This window comes from Micromesistius poutassou, assembly GCF_964030765.1.
Source record: "Micromesistius poutassou genome assembly, chromosome: 8".
Lineage (NCBI taxonomy): Eukaryota > Metazoa > Chordata > Actinopteri > Gadiformes > Gadidae > Micromesistius > Micromesistius poutassou.
Genome location: NC_140278.1, coordinates 21,115,668 through 21,130,667, shown reverse-complemented (window position 1 = coordinate 21,130,667; position 15,000 = coordinate 21,115,668). Strand labels below are relative to the sequence as shown.

General features: G+C 50.5%; 3 protein-coding genes across 4 annotated transcripts in view; 2 read left to right on the top strand and 1 right to left on the bottom strand.

Moving 5' to 3' along the window:
* LOC311351107 (uncharacterized protein) overlaps positions 1–15,000 on the bottom strand; it is a 223,410-nt gene that overhangs the window by 44,458 nt on the left and 163,952 nt on the right. The gene's annotated exons all lie outside the window — the stretch shown is intronic.
* LOC311351030 (RCC1 and BTB domain-containing protein 1-like) lies at positions 2,135–12,853 on the top strand (the record flags this gene model as incomplete). The annotated part of the gene is made up of 10 exons (XM_084471111.1): positions 2,135–2,253; positions 4,254–4,294; positions 6,132–6,414; positions 7,438–7,588; positions 9,128–9,294; positions 10,267–10,425; positions 11,687–11,794; positions 12,266–12,408; positions 12,571–12,638; positions 12,831–12,853. The coding sequence occupies exons 2-10, from the start codon at positions 4,278–4,280 to the stop codon at positions 12,851–12,853; spliced, it is 1,119 nt and encodes a 372-aa protein (XP_084327237.1). The 5' UTR covers positions 2,135–2,253; positions 4,254–4,277.
* The window catches only part of thsd7ab (thrombospondin, type I, domain containing 7Ab), a gene marked incomplete at its 5' end in the record, with an annotated part of 48,085 nt that continues 47,525 nt past the window's right edge, over positions 14,441–15,000 (top strand). The window contains 1 exon segment of the mRNA XM_084471110.1: positions 14,441–14,447. Coding sequence (XP_084327236.1) covers positions 14,441–14,447 — 7 coding nt within the window.

The following is a 15,000-nucleotide window of genomic DNA, read 5'->3' as shown; positions in this document are numbered from 1 at the left end:
CCCTCCCCTCACCCCCCCCCCCCCCACCCTCCTACCCTCCTCCCCCCACTGCCCGAGTCGCTGTCGTCCAACGAGCTGACTCACAGATGAAGCACATCCCTGTGGTGCAAATTCTGCCTTCAAATTGAATAACAGTTGGGGGGGGGTGGGGGGGGAGGGGTGTGTGAATACAGCCATGGGGGGGGGGGTGGGGGTGGTGGCGGCGGTGCTGTCCTGCCGTACGTCCAGACCGCCTGTGTGTTCCTGATAAGATGCAAAGAGAGGCGCTGGGGCTGTTTGCTGTTTCAGACATCAGCACTTCTCCTGACTAGCGCCGCCACTAGCGCTGCGCGGCTAGGCGCCACAAAGAGCCTCCATCTTTGCCGGGGTCAAGTGGACGACGTTCTCCCATCAGGATTATTTTCAACGCCAGCTTGTCAACTCCGCGTCGAAAAAAAAAAAAGTCAACAGTCAGTCAGTGTGCCCTGGCGCATCTTTCGCTTTCCAAGCGGTCGCCTAGAATGTTTTCCTTTTTTTATTTATTAATTTATTTTGGGGAGTCGAGTCTGAAAAAACCCTTTGCCTCCGTGTTGCTCCTCTCCACCCAGGTTATGGATTCACACGTATGAGTCATCATCAAACGCGAGAGAGTTTTTCAAAATAAAAGTGCGTAGTTAGCCAGCGCTGGGGGGGGGTTTTCCTCTCCACCAAACAAGCCCAGGAAGACTCGGAGCGTCCAGCGCGGCGCTCCTGTTAGTCCTCGTTAGAGGCGGTCTGACGGACCATGGAGTCAGCGCCAGGCTGAAGACGAACGGAGAGAAGGTTGAATCTCAATTAGCCCCGACGTCTGGATGTTGTCTGGATGTTGTCTGGATGTTGTCTGGATGTTGTCTAGATGTTGTCTGGATGTTGTCTGGATGTTGTCTGGATGTTGTCTGGATGTTGTCTAGATGTTGTCTGGATGTTGTCTGGATGTTGTCTGGATGTTGTCTAGATGTTGTCTGGATGTTGTCTAGATGAGTGTGTGTGTGTGTGTGTGTATGTGAGCAGCTACACAAAAAATCAGGCAATATAAGCAAAAAATCCTGATCACAGCTATCACTTCAATCAAGCAAAATTGTAAACTTTTTGAGAAAAAGTTTTATTGCCAACATGGTGGGGCCCCGTTTTTAACATTGCTATCAGTCCAGCTGGGCTCTGTGGACCCCGGCGAGGCGCTGGGGGGGGGGGGGGGAGGACAGCAGAGTAAATCAACGTCTTTCTAGCGGGCTCATCTTAGCGTCTAGAGGAGGACCGAACATCGTTGACGGGAGCTACGCATCCTAACGAAACAACTGAGAGAGAAGAAATCATCAAGCTCATCAGCAAGCAAGGCAAAAGCTAGAGGACAGCTCTGGAAAGCCGTCCGTTAACTACTCTGGCATGCCTGTCTGGATAGCCATCCTGAAATTTCTTTGCACACTCGCAGAAATACCGGAAGCTGATTTGTAGGAGCATTCTGAGACCAATGCAGAAGTATTGTGAAAGTATTACACACACACACACACACACACACACACACACACACACACACACACACAATTTACTAATTTATTCATCTTTTCTATGTATAAACGCTCCATCTATGGAGCGTTTAAAGCTCCACCTCGTTTTAGCCGCGTTACGCTCAGGTCTGTATTTTGTGAGGGCGAGGAACGCCCCCTCTGGCTCATAGACAGAACTGCACCCTGGCCTCGTTCCGTCTTTACGGTTTGTTCTATTCTACATTATTAATGTAGAGAATATAGTGTGAGAGAGACACAGAGAGACAGAGGGGGAGACAGAGAGACAGTAGCGGAGGGTGACGGTCCGGCACCGCCCTCTAGCGGGGGGGGGTGACGGTCCGGCACCGCCCTCTAGCGGCGGCCGACGGTAATAACCAAACCGTGATCCCTATTCAAAATAACCTATAGTCTAATTTACTGTAATAACTAAATGAAGTCTAAAGGATCACAATTCAATGTCGAGCTGTCCATACACAGCTTGTCTAAACAATTGTCTTTGGCTTTACCGACTGACGCTCAAAGTGGACGTCGGACGGACTTTTATTTTGAAAATGAACCGGAAGTGTATCGTCGCTGAGCGTGTGCTTTCCCCGGGGCTGAGGAAACACAAACAAACAAACAAACAGCGGACAACACGGCCGACCGACCGACAGACAGAACCGACAGCCCGACAGACCGACAGACAGACAGACAGACAGCCCTCCGGAGGGGACCGACTCCTCCGCAGAAGGTAGGGAGTGTCACCGACCCGGTCCGTCCTTAACGCCGACTTTAGGGACGGGGTTAAGGAGGTAGGAGGTAGGAGGTAGGAGGTTAGGGTCTGTTGACCAACTCGGTCCGTCCTTAACGTCGACTTTAGGGACGGGTTTAAGGAGGTAGGAGGTTAGGGTCTGTGTTCATCGACTCGGTCCGTCCTTAATGTCGACTTTAGGGACGGGTTAAGGAGGTAGGAGGTTAGGGTCCGTTCTTAATGTCGACTTTAGGGACGGGTTTAAGGAGGTAGGAGGTAGGAGGTTAGGGTTAATAGGGAGTCATTCTGTCCTGGTGTTTCCTTTAGCGTCTGTTCACCGAGGGGTCAGTACGCCACCAGTCCTGTTTCTCTCCCCCCCTTTAACAAGAACACTTGCTTTGAGTGCCCCTAGCTGCAGGACAGACAGCACTCCCCTCTTGCTCCCCCTAAGCATTGGGACACACTCTACCCCTTCGCGGGAACGCGCACAACCTAGGGTTAGGGCTGAAATCTAGAGGAAGGGGGAGAATTGGGACAGGGCCATCTGTGTACAGGGTTCGGATTCAGAGGGGTATATTAGGGTACAAGGGTTAGGGTCACCGAGGCCCTCTGTAGGGTCCAACGGAGGGTCATTCTGTCCTGATGTCCGCTAACTAGTTTAATGAAGGTTAGAGTTCAGAGGGTCATTCTGTCCTGATGTCCGCTAACTAGTTGAATGAAGGTAGGGTTATAGTTCAGAGTCTGTCCTGATGTCCACTAACTAGTTGAATGAAGGTAGGGTTATAGTGCAGAGTCTGTCCTGATGTCCACTAACTAGTTGAATGAAGGTAGGGTTATAGTTCAGAGTCTGTCCTGATGTCCGCTAACTAGTTGAATGAAGGTAGGGTTATAGTTCAGAGTCTGTCCTGATGTCCACTAACTAGTTGAATGAAGGTAGGGTTATAGTGCAGAGTCTGTCCTGATGTCCGCTAACTAGTTGAATGAAGGTAGGGTTATAGTGCAGAGTCTGTCCTGATGTCCACTAACTAGTTGAATGAAGGTAGGGTTATAGTGCAGAGTCTGTCCTGATGTCCACTAACTAGTTGAATGAAGGTAGGGTTATAGTGCAGAGTCTGTCCTGATGTCCACTAACTAGTTGAATGAAGGTAGGGTTATAGTGCAGAGTCTGTCCTGATGTCCACTAACTAGTTGAATGAAGGTAGGGTTATAATTCAGAGTCTGTCCTGATGTCCACTAACTAGTTGAATGAAGGTAGGGTTATAGTTCAGAGTCTGTCCTGATGTCCGCTAACTAGTTGAATGAAGGTAGGGTTATAGTGCAGAGTCTGTCCTGATGTCCACTAACTAGTTGAATGAAGGTAGGGTTATAGTTCAGAGTCTGTCCTGATGTCCACTAACTAGTTGAATGAAGGTAGGGTTATAGTTCAGAGTCTGTCCTGATGTCCACTAACTAGTTGAATGAAGGTAGGGTTATAGTTCACAGTCTGTCCTGATCTCCACTAACTAGTTGAATGAAGGTAGGGTTATAGTTCACAGTCTCTGTCCTGATGTCCACTAACTAGTTGAATGAAGGTAGGGTTATAGTTCAGAGTCTGTCCTGATGTCCACTAACTAGTTGAATGAAGGTAGGGTTATAGTTCAGAGTCTGTCCTGATGTCCACTAACTAGTTGAATGAAGGTAGGGTTATAGTTCAGAGTCTGTCCTGATGTCCACTAACTAGTTGAATGAAGGTAGGGTTATAGTTCACAGTCTCTGTCCTGATGTCCACTAACTAGTTGAATGAAGGTAGGGTTATAGTTCAGAGTCTGTCCTGATGTCCACTAACTAGTTGAATGAAGGTAGGGTTATAGTGCAGAGTCTGTCCTGATGTCCACTAACTAGTTGAATGAAGGTAGGGTTATAGTTCAGAGTCTGTCCTGATGTCCACTAACTAGTTGAATGAAGGTAGGGTTATAGTGCAGAGTCTGTCCTGATGTCCGCTCTGTGTTCCTCTCTCTCAGCAGACTGAACTCCACTCTATCACCATGGAGCGATGCTTTAGGTAGGAGGCTAGGGCTAGCTCCATGCAGAGCTAACCATTAGCACTAGAACTAGATATAGACTGTATATATATGTGTATATATATATATCATGGTATACTACTATAATCCTACTATAACTGTGTGTATATGCATATATCCACACTGTAATAGTAGGATAATAGTAGTTTACTATGATGCAGCATCAGAGCTAATGTGTACATGTATGATAAGGTTAGGGTTAGGGTTAGCCTTAACCCTTAACCCTTAACCCTAACCCTAAACCACTGGAATAGTGTTTAGTATGCATGATGTAGAACATACATACAAGGTCCCATGACATGCCACAGTCCACTGGGTAGGCCGGTACAGACTGATCTATCCAGCACACATGTCACAACAGACAGATTTTCAAAACGGCTTGTAACGGCCAATCACACCACACCTGGTGGCACGTCATGGGACCTTTAACATGAATGAACATGTTATACTAAACCACTGAATGGTGTTTGGATGATGAACTGCAGACATTAACATGAATGAACATGTTATACTAAACCACTGATTGGTGTTTGGATGATGAACTACATACATTAACATGAATGAACATGTTATACTAAACCACTGATTGGTGTTTGGATGATGAACTACATACATTAACATGAATGAACATGTTATACTAAACCACTGATTGGTGTTTGGATGGTGAACTACATACATTAACATGAATGAACATGTTATACTAAACCACTGAATGGTGTTTGGATGATGAACTACATACATTAACATGAATGAACATGTTATACTAAACCACTGATTGGTGTTTGGATGGTGAACTACATACATTAACATGAATGAACATGTTATACTAAACCACTGAATGGTGTTTGGATGATGAACTACATACATTAACATGAATGAACATGTTATACTAAACCACTGAATGGTGTTTGGATGGTGAACTACATACATTAACATGAATGAACATGTTATACTAAACCACTGATTGGTGTTTGGATGATGAACTACATACATTAACATGAATGAACATGGGTGAATGTGTGTACATGAACCTGTCTGCTGGTGTCTGTTGATGGTCAGGACTGTGTTGTGGGTTGTGGGTTGCCAGGGATTAAGAACCAGTCCTCCCAGTCATTGTTTAGTGGTGCTGCCAAGTATACGATCATAAACAGAATAGTTAATAATAATCATTATGTCCTTACATTAAAGTATGTTAATGTTTTGCACCAGGATGTCATAAAGCAGTCAAAAACAAAGACCCACCAGGAACTAGAAGGAGGATTAAAGTTAACAGCGTGAAGAAATGTTAAAATGACAAAAGTGTCCAACAAAGCGTTTAATAAAGCTCGTTCCCTGTTCCCCACAAACCTTTTTACAGTCGGTGGGTCTCAGCGAGGGGGCAGAACACACCCTGTGATCACGCCGTGGTGATGCAGATAACATGTGTTCCTCTTCAGCATGTCACTCCGTGCTTTTGGTTTGAAGTTGTCTTAAAAGTAAAGAATATAATAGTTGACCTTCCCCTCTAGACACACTCACAAACATCGCCCGCTGTGTGCAGACAGACGACATTTCCAAAGCTAAACATTTATTGATCGGCCCGTCCTCATGCTCTGTTTTACATCTCTTATGGGTTCAGAAATAAAATGTTTTGAGCCTCATTTTCTATTCTTCGTCGTCGTCACTAAAACATGGTGTGACCCTAACCCTAACCCTTACCGACCTTATGACCCCTAGACCCCCTCCTGACCCCTAGACCACCCGGTGTGACTTGGGCCCCGGTGACCCCTAGACCACCTCTTGACCTCTTGACCTGTGACCTCTCCGTCTCCCTCCCAGCGTCAGCGGCGACAGCACCACCCCCTCCTTGGCTCACCGCGCCCCTCTGGCCCCCCCGGCCCCCTCCCACCCGGTCTCCACGGCGCCCCCGGCCCCGGGCCCGGCCCCGCCCCCGACCCCGCCCCCCCGCCCCGGGCGGCCCCGCGGCGCCGGCGCCATGGTGGACGTCAGCAAGTGGCCGCTGTTCAGCCTGCTGAGCGCCAAGGAGACGGCCGCCGTACGGCAGGCCTGCGTGTTCGGGAACTCGGCTAACGAGGCGCTGTACGTCACGCACACTAACGAGGTGAGGGGGGAGGGGCTAACGAGGCGCTCTACGTCACGCACACTAACGAGGTGAGGGCGGGGCTAACGAGGTGAGGGGGGGCTAACGAGGCGCTCTACGTCACGCACACTAACGAGGTGAGGGGGGAGGGGCTAACGAGGCGCTCTACGTCACACACTAACGAGGTGAGGGGGGGCTAACGAGGCGCTCTACGTCACACACTAACGAGGTGAGGGGGGAGGGGCTAACGAGGCGCTCTACGTCACGCACACTAACGAGGTGAGGGGGGGGCTAACGAGGCGCTCTACGTCACGCACACTAACGAGGTGAGGGGGGGGGCTAACGAGGCGCTCTACGTCACGCACACTAACGAGGTGAGGGGGGGGGGCTAAAGAGGCGCTCTACGTCATGCACACTAACGAGGTGAGGGGGGGCTAACGAGGTGAGGGGGGGCTAACGAGGTGCTCTACGTCACGCACACTAACGAGGTGAGGGGGGGGCTAACGAGGTGAGGGGGGGGCTAACGAGGCGCTCTACGGCACACACTAACGAGGTGAGGGGGGGGCTAACGAGGCGCTCTACGGCACACACTAACGAGGTGAGGGGGGGCTAACGAGGTGCTCTACGTCACACACTAACGAGGTGATGGGGGGGCTAACGAGGCGCTCTACGTCACACACTAACGAGGTGAGGGGGGGCTAACGAGGTGATGGGGGGGCTAACGAGGCGCTCTACGTCACACACTAACGAGGTGATGGGGGGGCTAACGAGGTGATGGGGGGGCTAACGAGGCGCTCTACGTCACACACTAACGAGGTAAGGGGGGCTAACGAGGCGCTCTACGTCACACACTAACGAGGTGAGGGGGGCTAACGAGGCGCTCTACGTCACGCACACTAACGAGGTGTGTGTGTGTCTCTCTGTGTGGTTTGCGGTGATAGGTGATAGGTCTGAACTGCAGTAACTGTATCTGTGTGTGTCTCTGTGTGTACCCGTGTGTGTGTGTGTGTGTGTGTGCCTGTGTGTGTGTGTGTGTGTGTGTAGTTTGCGGTGATAGGTCTGAACTGCAGTAACTGTCTGGGCACCGGGGACAGCCTCAGCACCATCGCTCCCCGGGCCCTGGACGCCCTAAGGGGCAAGAAGGTGGCCTCCTTCAGCTATGGGAGCGGGCCGCACGTCCTGCTGGCTACTGACAGTACGTACCCCTGACCCCTGACCTCTGACCCCTGACCCTGACCCTGACTGTAACCCTGACCCTGACCCTGACCCTGACCCCAAGTGCTGCTGGCTACTGAGAGTACGTACTTAACCCTGATTGCTGACCTCTAGCCCTGACCTCTAACCCCACCCGAACCTCTAACCCCACCCTAACCTCTAACCTGCTGAGCTGTAAGGGTTAAGGTTAGGGTCAGTGCTGAGCTGTAGGGTTAGGGTCAGTGCTGGGCTGTAGGGTCAGTGCTGAGCTGTAGGGTTAGGGTCAGTGCTGGGCTGTAGGGTCAGTGCTGAGCTGTAGGGTTAGGGTCAGTGCTGGGCTGTAGGGTCAGTGCTGAGCTGTAGGGTTAGGGTCAGTGCTGGGCTGTAGGGTTAGGGTCAGTGCTGGGCTGTAGGGTCAGTGCTGGGCTGTAGGGTCAGTGCTGAGCTGTAGGGTTAGGGTCAGTGCTGGGCTGTAGGGTCAGTGCTGGGCTGTAGGGTTAGGGTCAGTGCTGGGCTGTAGGGTTAGGGTCAGTGCTGGGCTGTAGGGTCAGTGCTGGGCTGTAGGGTCAGTGCTGAGCTGTAGGGTTAGGGTCAGTGCTGGGCTGTAGGGTTAGGGTCAGTGCTGGGCTGTAGGGTTAGGGTCAGTGCTGGGCTGTAGGGTTAGGGTCAGTGCTGAGCTGTAAGGGTTAAGGTTAGGGTCAGTGCTGGGCTGTAAGCTAACATGGATATAACGTTGTCATGGAAACCTTTATACCATGAGCGCGCTGAGCCGTGACAGAGTGCTGACTGGTCTCCCAGTACAAAGCTGTGGTCCGTGATGACGTCACAACAACAACAACGTGGACTTTTGGGCGACTCGTTAAAATGTAAATCCATGATACAGCTGGTATACTTTAAGTGAAGCATCAGTTTGTTTTAAATAGTTTTAGAGCTATCTTTAGAGTTTATGAACGGAAACTCATGAACTGTTCATCAAACATTATTAACTTTGATATATACGGTGAACATTAACGTTTACATTTAGGGGTGTTTAGCAAACGCTTTTATCCAGAGTGACTTAAAATAAATCTGTCAGAAGAAAGACAAACAACAATATATAACTGATACCTGTCTGTCTGTCCTAATGACTGATACCTGTCTGTCTGTCCTAATGACTGATACCTGTCTGTCTGTCCTGATGACTGATACCTGTCTGTCTGTCTGTCCTAATGACTGATACCTGTCTGTCTGTCCTGATGACTGATACCTGTCTGTCTGTCCTAATGACTGATACCTGTCTGTCTGTCCTCTTGATGACTGATACCTGTCTGTCTGTCCTACTGATGACTGATACCTGTCTGTCTGTCCTCCTGATGACTGATACCTGTCTGTCTGTCCTCCTGATGACTGACACCTGTCTGTCTGTCCTGATGACTGATACCTGTCTGTCTGTCTGTCCTGATGACTGACACCTGTCTGTCTGTCCTGATGACTGATACCTGTCTGTCTGTCCTCCTGATGACTGACACCTGTCTGTCTGTCTGTGGTTCTGTCCCTGCAGGTGGAGAGCTGTACGCCTGGGGCCACAATGGCTACAGCCAGCTGGGGAACGGAACCACCAACCAGTGCGCCTCGCCCACGCTGGTCACCACCAACCTGCAGGGGAAGAGGTTCAGAGAGGTGGCCTGTGGCTCACACCACTCCCTGGCCCTCACCACCGACGGAGAGGTCAGTGACCCTAACCCTACCCCTAACCCTAACCCTAACCCTAACCCTAACCCCAACCCTAACCCTAACCCTAACCCAACCCCAACCCCAACCCTAACCCTAACCCTAACCCCAACCCCAACCCCAACCCCAACCCCAACCCCAACCCCAACCCTAACCCCAACCTCAACCCCAACACCAACCCTAACCCTAACCCCAACCCCAACCCCAACCCCAACCCCTAACCCCTAACCCCTAACCCCTAACCCCTAACCCCTAACCCCAACCCCAACCCCAACCCCAACCCTAACCCCAACCCCAACCCCAACCCCAACCCCAACCCCAACCCCAACCCCAACCCCAACCCCAACCCCAACCCCAACCCCAACCCTAACCCCAACCCCAACCGGACGGAGATGGAGAGGTCTTTATATTACATTACATTATATTATATTACATTGCGTGAGGCTGTAATAACTCATTATGTTCTATAACATCTGTCTCTGTCTCCAGGTGTTTGCGTGGGGCTGTAATAACTCATTATGTTATGTAACATCTGTCTCCTTGTCTCCAGGTGTTTGCGTGAGGCTGTAATAACTCATTATGTTCTATAACATCTGTCTCTGTCTCCAGGTGTTTGCGTGAGGCTGTAATAACTCATTATGTTATATAACATCTGTCTCTGTCTCCAGGTGTTTGCGTGGGGCTGTAATAACTCATTATGTTATATAACATCTGTCTCCTTGTCTCCAGGTGTTTGCGTGGGGCTGTAATAACTCATTATGTTATATAACATCTGTCTCCTTGTCTCCAGGTGTTTGCGTGGGGCTGTAATAACTCATTATGTTATATAACATCTGTCTCTGTCTCCAGGTGTTTGCGTGGGGCTGTAATAACTCATTATGTTCTATAACATCTGTCTCTGTCTCCAGGTGTTTGCGTGGGGCTGTAATAACTCATTATGTTATATAACATCTGTCTCCTTGTCTCCAGGTGTTTGCGTGGGGCTATAATAACTGCGGTCAGGTGGGCTCGGGCTCCACAGCCAACCAGCCCAGCCCCCGTCGCGTGGTGGGCTGCCTGCAGGGCAAGGCGGTGGTGGGCGTGGCCTGCGGACAGACCTCCTCCATGGCCCTGGTGGACAACGGAGAGGTGAGGGCTTAACGAGCCGCTTAACGAGCCGCTTAACGAGCTTGTGTGTGTCCTGTAGCTCTACGGTGTGTGTGTTATGTTGTGTTGTGTGTGTTGTGTGTTGTGTTGTGCGCTCTACTCCTCTAGTTCTACGTTGTGTGATGTGTTGTGTTGTGCGCTCTACTCCTCTAGCTCTACGTTGTGTGATGTGTTGTGTTGTGCGCTCTACCCCTCTAGCTCTACGTTGTGTGACGTGTTGTGTTGTGCGCTCTACCCCTCTAGCTCTACGTTGTGTGACGTGTTGTGTTGTGTGCTCTACCCCTCTAGCTCTACGTTGTGTGACGTGTTGTGTTGTGTGCTCTACCCCTCTAGCTCTATGTTGTGTGACGTGTCGTGTTGTGCGCTCTACCCCTCTAGCTCTACGTTGTGTGTTGTGTTGTGTGCTCTACCCCTCTAGCTCTACGTTGTGTGACGTGTTGTGCGCTCTACTCCTCTAGCTCTACGTTGTGTGACGTGTTGTGCGCTCTACCCCTCTAGCTCTACGTTGTGTGTTGTGTTGTGTGCTCTACTCCTCTAGCTCTACGTTGTGTGATGTGTTGTGTTGTGTGCTCTACCCCTCTAGCTCTACGTTGTGTGTTGTGTTGTGTGCTCTACCCCTCTAGCTCTACGTTGTGTGTTGTGTTGTGTGCTCTACCCCTCTAGCTCTACGTTGTGTGACGTGTTGTGCGCTCTACTCCTCTAGCTCTACGTTGTGTGACGTGTTGTGTGCTCTACCCCTCTAGCTCTACGGTGTGTGACGTGTTGTGCGCTCTACTCCTCTAGCTCTACGTTGTGTGTTGTGTTGTGCGCTCTACCCCTCTAGCTCTACGGTGTGTGACGTGTTGTGCGCTCTACCCCTCTAGCTCTACGTTGTGTGACGTGTTGTGCGCTCTACCCCTCTAGCTCTACGTTGTGTGACGTGTTGTGCGCTCTACTCCTCTAGCTCTACGTTGTGTGACGTGTTGTGTGACGTGTTGTGTTGTGTGCTCTACTCCTCTAGCTCTACGTTGTGTGACGCGTTGTGTGACGTGTTGTGCGCTCTACTCCTCTAGCTCTACGGTGTGTGACGTGTTGTGCGCTCTACCCCTCTAGCTCTACGGTGTGTGTTGTGTTGTGCGCTCTACTCCTCTAGCTCTACGGTGTGTGACGTGTTGTGCGCTCTACCCCTCTAGCTCTATGTTGTGTGACGTGTTGTGTGCTCTACCGTGTGTGACGTGTCGTGTTGTGCGCTCTACTCCTCTAGCTCTACGCCTGGGGGTACAACGGGAACGGCCAGCTGGGTCTGGGGAACAACGGGAACCAGCTGTCGCCCTGCAGGCTGACCGCGCTGCAGGGGCTGTGTGTACAGCAGGTAACCACGACGACACACACACACACACACGGCAGGTTACCACGACGACACACAAACACGGCAGGTTACCACGACGACACACACACACGGCAGGTTACCACGACGACACACAAACACACACACGGCAGGTAACCATGACGACACACACACACGGCAGGTAACCACGACGACACACACACACACACACGGCAGGTTACCACGACGACACACAAACACGGCAGGTTACCACGACGACACACACACACGGCAGGTAACCACGACGACACACAAACACACACACGGCAGGTAACCACGACAACACACACGGCAGGTAACCACGACAACACACACACACACACACACGGGAGGTAACCACGACGACACACAAACATGGCAGGTAACCACAACAACACACACGGCCAGTAACCACGACAACACACACACACACTGACGAGGGGGCGTGTCTCTAACGGGCTCCTCCCCTCTCCCCAGGTGGTGTCCGGCTACGCCCACTGCCTGGCGCTGACGGACGAGGGGGCCCTCTACGCCTGGGGGGCCAACACCTGCGGCCAGCTGGGCACGGGCAACAAGAGCAACCAGCACAGCCCCGTGCAGGTCATGGCCGAGAAGGAGAGGTGTGTGTGTGTGTGTGTGTGTGTGTGTGTGTGTGTGTGTGTGTGTGTGTGTGTGTGTGTGTGTGTGTGTGTGTGTGTGTGTGTGTGTGTGTGTGTGTGTGTGTGTGTGTGTGTGTGTGTGATGAATCCACCTCAACACACTCCTCTCTCTCTCTCCTCCAGGGTGGTGGAGGTCGCGGCGTGTCACTCCACACACACCTCAGCCGCCAAGACGCAGAGCGGACAGGTGTGTGTGTGTGTTCCACCCAAAGGTCGTTAGACCCCCCCCCAGGTGTACACCTGGTCTATGTAAGGGGCAGTAGGACTAGTTAACCCTAGTTAACCCTAGTTAACCCTGTGTACACGTGGGGTCAGTCTATATAAGGGGCAGTGGGACTAGTTAACCCTAGTTAACCCTGTGTTAACTCTAGTTAACCCTGTGTACATGTGGGGTCAGTCTATATAAGGGGCAGTAGGACTAGTTAACCCTAGTTAACCCTGTGTTAACTCTAGTTAACCCTGTGTACATGTGGGGTCAGTCTATATAAAGGGCAGTAGGACTAATTAACCCTAGTTAACCCTGTGTACATGTGGGGTCAGTCTATATAAGGGGCAGTAGGACTAGTTAACCCTAGTTAACCCTGTGTACATGTGGGGTCAGTCTATATAAAGGGCGGTGGGACTAGTTAACCCTAGTTAACCCTGTGTACACGTGGGGTCAGTCTATATAAAGGGCGGTGGGACTAGTTAACCCTAGTTAACCCTGTGTACATGTGGGGTCAGTCTATATAAAGGGCAGTGGGACTAGTTAACCCTAGTTAACCCTGTGTACATGTGGGGTCAGTCTATATAAAGGGCAGTGGGACTAGTTAACCCTAGTTAACCCTGTGTACATGTGGGGTCAGTCTATATAAAGGGCAGTGGGACTAGTTAACCCTAGTTAACCCTGTGTACATGTGGGGTCAGTCTATATAAGGGGCAGTAGGACTAGTTAACCCTAGTTAACCCTGTGTACATGTGGGGTCAGTCTATATAAGGGGCAGTAGGACTAGTTAACCCTAGTTAACCCTGTGTACATGTGGGGTCAGTCTATATAAGGGGCAGTAGGACTAGTTAACCCTAGTTAACCCTGTGTACATGTGGGGTCAGTCTATATAAGGGGCAGTAGGACTAGTTAACCCTAGTTAACCCTGTGTACATGTGGGGTCAGTCTATATAAGGGGCAGTAGGACTAGTTAACCCTAGTTAACCCTGTGTACATGTGGGGTCAGTCTATACAAGGGGCAGTAGGACTAGTTAACCCTAGTTAACCCTGTGTTAACGGCCGTTCCAGGTGTACATTGTGGGGTCAGTCTATATAAGGGGCAGTAGGACTAGTTAACCCTAGTTAACCCTGTGTACATGTGGGGTCAGTCTATATAAGGGGCAGTAGGACTAGTTAACCCTAGTTAACCCTGTGTTAACGGCCGTTCCAGGTGTACATTGTGGGGTCAGTCTATATAAAGGGCAGTAGGACTAGTTAACCCTAGTTAACCCTGTGTACATGTGGGGTCAGTCTATATAAGGGGCAGTAGGACTAGTTAACCCTAGTTAACCCTGTGTACATGTGGGGTCAGTCTATACAAGGGGCAGTAGGACTAGTTAACCCTAGTTAACCCTGTGTACATGTGGGGTCAGTCTATATAAAGGGGCAGTAGGACTAGTTAACCCTAGTTAACCCTGTGTACATGTGGGGTCAGTCTATATAAAGGGCGGTGGGACTAGTTAACCCTAGTTAACCCTGTGTACATGTGGGGTCAGTCTATACAAGGGGCAGTGGGACTAGTTAACCCTAGTTAACCCTGTGTACATGTGGGGTCAGTCTATATAAAGGGGCAGTAGGACTAGTTAACCCTAGTTAACCCTGTGTACATGTGGGGTCAGTCTATATAAAGGGCGGTGGGACTAGTTAACCCTAGTTAACCCTGTGTTAACGGCCGTTCCAGGTGTACATTGTGGGGTCAGTCTATATAAAGGGCAGTGGGACTAGTTAACCCTAGTTAACCCTGTGTACATGTGGGGTCAGTCTATACAAGGGGCAGTGGGACTAGTTAACCCTAGTTAACCCTGTGTACATGTGGGGTCAGTCTATATAAGGGGCAGTAGGACTAGTTAACCCTAGTTAACCCTGTGTTCACGGCCGTTCCAGGTGTACATTGTGGGGTCAGTCTATATAAAGGGCAGTGGGACTAGTTAACCCTAGTTAACCCTGTGTACACGTGGGGTCAGTCTATACAAGGGGCAGTAGGACTAGTTAACCCTAGTTAACCCTGTGTTCACGGCCGTTCCAGGTGTACATTGTGGGGTCAGTCTATATAAAGGGCAGTAGGACTAGTTAACCCTAGTTAACCCTAGTTAACCCTAGTTAACCCTGTGTTAACGGCCGTTCCAGGTGTACATTGTGGGGTCAGTCTATATAAAGGGCAGTAGGACTAGTTAACCCTAGTTAACCCTAGTTAACCCTAGTTAACCCTGTGTTAACGGCCGTTCCAGGTGTACATTGTGGGGTCAGTCTATATAAAGGGCAGTAGGACTAGTTAACCCTAGTTAACCCTAGTTAACCCTAGTTAACCC